Raw genomic sequence first — 6,644 nt, 5'->3', positions numbered from 1 at the left:
GTGTAAACCAGAGGGGGGGATAATCCCCACCATCCCCACCGGCAAATCGCACCCTGGGCCTACTTATAATCAGGAACAGCACATCCATAAAAGTCTGCCCCCTTAAGAGTTTCCCAGAGGCGACTTCAGCTCACAATTTAATGTCTGCATAAAACATGACCTCACAGTTTGGATGGCAATATCATTCTGAACAGAAAATACGGTAAAACATTTTTCCCAAGACGTGCCAAGAGGGAGACTTGGCTTTATTTGTTTCCGATGGAGTGGAGGTGGTTTTCACTACACAACAGTTGAATCTCCATTTACAGTTGTGGTCCTTGTTTAGACCACGTAACGTTTTGGCAAAGCAATTACAATGTATGCATATACAGCAATACTCCCTGACCTGGCCCGGACAGCAAATGAGCTGCACACTAGACCATATTTGGGGAATGAAAAAAATAAAAAGCAATCATATCTTATAGCATTCATAAAGCGACAAATATGCCGTAATTATAGTAAACTTCATTTCTGATGTATGCACATGCTTGATATACATTCTGTACAAAATAATCGAATGATGAACATGTTTTGCATTTGAATACTGTTGGTGCTTCTTCGCAGCTTTTGTACATTGAAACAACCCCCTGGGCTTATATAAGTGTATAAGGTGAACATGTCCATAGTGTCCATCTGAAATAGTCCTGAAGAGAATACAGCTCAACCCCATCCATACAGCTCAGCCAAAATCCGCTCTTCCATTGTAAGGGAACATAGGAGAAGCAACACACATCATGATTAAATATGTTAATGTTATGGACATGTAACATAAGCAGAAAGGCTGGGGAGAGTGGAGCTTATTGTCCTCATACTCTACATACACTACATATTCAACCACTAAACCTTTCATCTGCCCTCGTCCTGGATCTTACTTTCAACCTTGTTACATGAAGTAGGCCTACTGTTTGACCGCCTGAATGCATCTCACCTGTTTACGACGCCTGCCAGGGGTCATTTTACATTTATGATCCACAGACCCGTGCGGAGCTTGACTCCGTGATGGCGGAAGGTTCATTTAACGCACCGTTTGACACAGCTTTAAATCACTGTGGATTAAAAGGCAAATATATTTAAAATTGGTGGAGGAAATCTCTTGGCGTGCACTCTTAAACTTTAATGAGTGGTTGTTAGACCTGAATCGCCGTGCTAAGGGCACTAGAGGTGCCCCCTTGGCAGCGGACTTTGCAAAGATGGGACTCGATAATAAATTAAAAAAAGTGATTATAGGTTGGCTGACCCAGCATCTCGCTTTTTATGTCAGCTGTTTTATGCTCATCAACTCCATCATTTATGTATATTAATGGCTTGAGCTGTACTACAAATATATGTCTGGTGATAATGTATTTTTTGGTAATAATTAGGCTACTCTACTAGTCTGCCTTCTGCCGAGCCCTCGCCTTCTCTGGTGTACACACTGCGCCCTCTGGTGGTGATGCATGTTTTTGCAAGTCGTCCTCAATGGGACTATCACATGATCACACTCAATTTAATCAGGCACCTATGAGCACAGACAAACGTTTCTTTACTCCCCCCGGCCACTTAGATAACATGAGGCAGCAGCACATGACAATCAGCCACCCAATGTCCTGTCCTCTTACGACACACTCTACAATAGATTTCTCTGTGTTTTTAAGATAGCCACGTGAAAGCACAACCTTATGCATTGCATTTCCTCCTAGTTCCTCTGTTGTACAAGGCTTTGAAGATAATTTGGCAAAAGTAAAACGTAACGAAGAAAAAAATATACCCAAATGTAACTTTCAAATAAATAAAACTGCTCTGAGCCCTTCTACCGACTCTCATCTTAGGGAAATGTGTAAATCTGTTTCTGTGTTTCAGTCGCACAGCACATCAGGCCTTTTCCATCATCTGTATATATGTTCTCTTAAACCGTAGATGCGTAGAAAAACAATGAAAAGCAGATGGAAGTGAGGGTCGGAGGCCGGGACATCAGCTGGCAGGAGTCCACAAGGGCAGAGATCAGGCGGTCAGGGTCGATGGAACCTGGAATAGAGGAAGGGTTAGTGTGTGTAAAAAAGTCTCTCTGGATAGAGAGGTTTAGATAGATAGATATGGGAAAAGTAGAAGAATGAATAAATCTAGTTGTTTTCGTCTTCTAAGTACTGGTGTAGTGGGACATTCACTTAATCACGGCGCTAACGTTTAATTCTGTGTTCGTGGAGACAGCAGGGCTATACTTAAGGGAGGATCGATAGCAGAGGAGTCAATTGGTTGGACTGAATTCAAGTCCTCTTTATTTTCTGTTGGTGAGGAACCAACAACCAGCGAATGAACCAATCAGTGACATGGATGAGGCAACTCACCTGGTTAAATGTTTGCTCTCCTCGTGGACCTCCATCTCACGACTCTTGAACTCGTTCAGCTCCTTCCTGATAGCAGCCTGAGGAGCAGAGAGACACACACACACACACACACACACACACACACACACAAAAACCACAAACACAATCAATATTACACAACAATGATCAATTCAATCAATTTCACCCACATGAAAACCACACACGTAGACAAACATATGCAACAAAGCAAACACATACACACACAATTAAAAAAGACCTTAATCTTAATAAATATATGTTTATATTATTAAGTGAATCGGGTTCTATAAATTTCCCACAGTCCTAGTCATAAATTAGAGTAAAACCTTATGGGATTACATGCGCGATTCCATAAGTCACCAGCAGGTGGTATTTTTGAGGCAGAATGCGTGGAGAACATAATGTTCCACAGCTGTTTTGAACATTATGCTGTTCCTTGGCCTTCAAGCCCTGAAAAATCATCACCCTGTGTTTAAAAGATGGGAACATATTTGTATGAGGTCATTGTCTTTAGTTATTTTTCCTTGTTTAGATGTAAACTGAAACTCTTGTTGGTGTTTTTTTGCCTCATCCGGTACAAAAGATCAGTGTTTGATTGATTTTGGAAGTGTTTGTTGCCATGCATGGTTGAATAATACATAGGGAGAATTTTCCTCCTTACACTTTCCAAATAGACAATGCAATTGGTTTTGCATGCCATTTATTATTTATAGCAAAAATACTTTGGTTTAGAAGTATTGGCGAAAGGCAAACATAATGCAATATATTATATATATATATATATATATATGCAGTGCAATAATTTGCCTTAATGCTGTTGTTTTGGTTTCAGAATTGGTTTCCAATTAACTGCAAGCAGAGTGTTCTTTGTTATTTTCCTTGTGCTCTTGCATCCTTCAGTGAGATCCAGGCATTCTTGGTAAGAATGACTTTTGTGAGCCTCCCACTCCATACAATGCAACAATAGACCCACTTTTTAAAGATGCTGTAGGTATGATTCAAGAGCCACTATTACTGAGTGTAATTTAAAATAAATACCATAGCCATCCGTCAGCTATTAGTGAGTGAAATGCTCTGTGAGAATAACTGTGTCCAGTTGACTGCGCCTGCCTCTGTATTAGCCCGTTAAGACTTTAGATCTTAGGCCTTCCTGACCAATCAGGGCGTCTCTACCCCGATGAGTTCAGGGAATCCATCTTGCCTGACATGCATCATCAATGGAGGCGGGACGTAGGACGGGAGGGAACACTGAGGGAGCGGGCGTTGGGTAGTTTGATTTAAATCCTCTCGCTCTTTTCCGCTCTCTTCTGCTCTCCAGCTTTACAGCTCTTATCTTCGGCCACTTTAACGGTACTACGGTAACTTCCTGTCCTCTTTGCCTCAGTTTCTGGTTGTGTTCCAGGGAGTGGGGGACCACCTTGTCAGCGGGCGTGAGCCTAGTCCAGGGTTTATCGGCTCGCCGGTCGTAGTCCTTAGCGTCCGTCACCTCCACGTACTCGTTGAAACACAGGATCCGTCTCTCCACCAGCTCCGCCACAGTAGGCCTCACGCTCAGCTACACGACACACAAGAGAAACAGGAGATGGTCCAACAAGTGGGGTTAGGACAAACGGCCCAGCGTAGCTCATCTCCAACATGATATTGACAGACAGACTTGTCCAAAATGTTCAGTAGGCCTAGCTTGAAGGAGTTAAAATGTGTTGTAGGTGTAGCTTTATGGAGTTAAAATGTGTGGTAGGCCTAGCTTTATGGAGTTTAAATGTGTTGTAGGCCTCGCTTTATGGAGTTAAAACGATTTGTTGGCATAGCTTTATGGAGTTAAAATGTGTGGTTGGCCTCGCTTTATGGAGTTCAAATGTGTGGTAGCCCTTGTTTTATGGAGTTCAAATGTTTGGTAGACCTAGCATTATGGAGAGTCTAAAATTTGTGGTAGGCCTACCTTTCTGGAGAGTCTTAATGTGTGGCAGGTCTACCTTTCTGGAGAGTCTTAATGTGTGGCAGGTCTACCTTTCTGTTGAGTTTTAATGTGTGGTGGGCCTACCTTTCTGGAGAGTCTTAATGTGTGGCAGGTCTACCTTTCTGGAGAGTCTTAATGTGTGGCAGGTCTACCTTTCTGGAGAGTCTTAATGTGTGGTAGGCCTACCTTTCTGGAGAGTCTTAATGTGTGGCAGGTCTACCTTTCTGGAGAGTCTTAATGTGTGGCAGGTCTACCTTTCTGGAGAGTCTCCTTTTGATTTCCTGCTTGGCCTCCTGCTCTTCAGACAGGTTATTTTCTGCTTGCAGAGATAAATCATGAATCATTAGTAACAATAATAACAATAGTAATAGCAATCTGTATTTACATACATTATGCATATATATTAGTTGCAAAAATGTGGCATATTCTAATGTAATTTATTTGAATGTAATTAATTTGTTAATAGTTCTATATGAAAAGCACTTAAGCATGGTCTTGAAAAGTGCTATTAAATATATATATGATAATGGTGTGTGCGTGTGTGTGTGTGTGTCCTGACTGATCTTTATCCATCCCAGACACAGACTTATAAGACAAAACATCTGGATTTCTAATGTAAACAACTCGCTTCCATTTACAATAACATGTGTGTGCTGAGGTTTTAATTTTTTAGATATAATATTCGTGCTGCGTGTTTTCAGAAAGTCAATATACATTTTATTCTATTTATGGCAGGTGCCATCTTTCTTAATAAACTAAAACTACAAGGAAAAACTATTTGCTTGCATAAGATTTAACTTTACTGAACATAGCAAGCGAGACCCAAGTCCCAAGAAGAAAATATTTAAACATTATTCGCCGAAGGCAAAGTGAATAGTGGGGAATAGCCCGAGACCGAAGGTCAAGGGGGCTATTCACGTGTATATACTACACGTGAACACTCCAAAAATAAACAAGATAATACTTTTTGCCGAGATTTATTTGTTTTTATTAGCGGTTTATTTGTTTTTATAAGGGTGACGAGACGGCCGTCACACGATGAAAACAATATGGTGATTGAGATCTCAATCATGGGATATTGCCCAATATCCCGAGATAGCAAACCAATCAAATTGCGCCATCTTAGGAGGTTCACATGTAGCATATACTAAATAGGTATATGTTTGAGATTGTCATCAATATCACTTCCTGTCGTGAGTTCACCCTAGCACAGTGGGGGGATGGCCATCGATAAGCATTGTTAGATAGGTATACAGTTGGCTAGTCACGCATGGTGGCTTTAATGTTCCTGCATGTCTTTTACTTTTCATATTTTGAATAAAACAGGCAGGCCAAGAAGTCTCCTAGTCAGTGTTTTATTATGGCTGTTTAAAAAAGGTCTGAGAATAAGATGCCTATACTTGAATAACATCGTTCTCTTTTAATGCTGCAAACCTCGACAATGCTTGCATTTATCTTCACTCGGCAGCATCTCTCCCATTAGACCCCTCTTAAGAAAGGGGCTTAACGACTTCTCATTCTGTTTAACTCTCTCTCTCGAGCCAATAGCGAAAGCGCTCCTGTGTCCGAGCGGGCAAACGATTCCGCCGTGCCGCTCTGATCCAAAACTCAAAGGACTATTCAAAAGTAAAAGAGGAACACGCGTATGTGTGTGTGTTACATAACAAGGGTCTGCACTTGCTCATATCAAAGCCGTTGCCTGCGTCCTTGGGTGAAATATATCCGTTCTGTCTCCACCGAACAGTGCTGTGGGCCTGGATACCGGAGGGCCCAGGAAGGACACAGAAGCTGCCGTTTATAAAACACCGTACCGAGGCGTCCACTGCACTTGCCCGACTGAAATAACCAGTTATTGGATTATTGGATTATTTAAAGCTTTTTAAAGGATGTTCAATAGAAATAGCAAAAACATTTTGTGGCCGGAAGAATGAAGTCACACATTTGCGATCTCTAGGACGAAAACGCGATAACATTAGAGAACTCAGATTCTTTAAATAAAAATGTATGTTTTTGTTAGTTTAGTTAAATACAGCTGAATAAAACACTTATTAGGAGACTTCCATACCTGCATTGTGTCATTCATTTTGAATATCGTAACACTAAGTTCATCCTTAATGAATTACTATAAAATCGGTTCCATTACTGTTGTTATTGACCGTTTAGCAGGCACTTAACCCTTTCTCCATAGTTACTTTACAATGAATTAAGATAAATGTAATTAAGAGGCAGGTAGGGTTCAGGCATTGTGTTCAATGTGTAATGGTAGGCACTGAAGTGTGTGCGCGTGTGTGAGAGTGTGCATGTGG

General features: G+C 41.2%; 1 protein-coding gene across 4 annotated transcripts in view; it reads right to left on the bottom strand.

Moving 5' to 3' along the window:
* Window positions 1–222: 222 nt before the first annotated feature.
* phactr2 (phosphatase and actin regulator 2) overlaps window positions 223–6,644 on the bottom strand; it is a gene marked incomplete at its 5' end in the record, with an annotated part of 44,979 nt that continues 38,557 nt past the window's right edge. For all 4 annotated transcript variants that reach the window (XM_079730078.1, XM_079730079.1, XM_079730081.1 and 1 more), the window contains 4 exons: window positions 223–2,043; window positions 2,364–2,440; window positions 3,799–3,936; window positions 4,593–4,654. In XM_079730078.1, the coding sequence (XP_079586204.1) occupies window positions 2,028–2,043; window positions 2,364–2,440; window positions 3,799–3,936; window positions 4,593–4,654 (293 nt within the window). In that variant the 3' untranslated portion in view covers window positions 223–2,027. The remainder of the gene's footprint in view (window positions 2,044–2,363; window positions 2,441–3,798; window positions 3,937–4,592; window positions 4,655–6,644) is intronic.

Source organism: Pollachius pollachius (assembly GCF_949987615.1).
Source record: "Pollachius pollachius genome assembly, chromosome: 2".
Classification (NCBI taxonomy): Eukaryota; Metazoa; Chordata; class Actinopteri; order Gadiformes; family Gadidae; genus Pollachius; species Pollachius pollachius.
The sequence above is the reverse complement of the archived record's forward strand: the minus strand, read 5'-3'. Positions and strand labels throughout refer to the sequence as shown.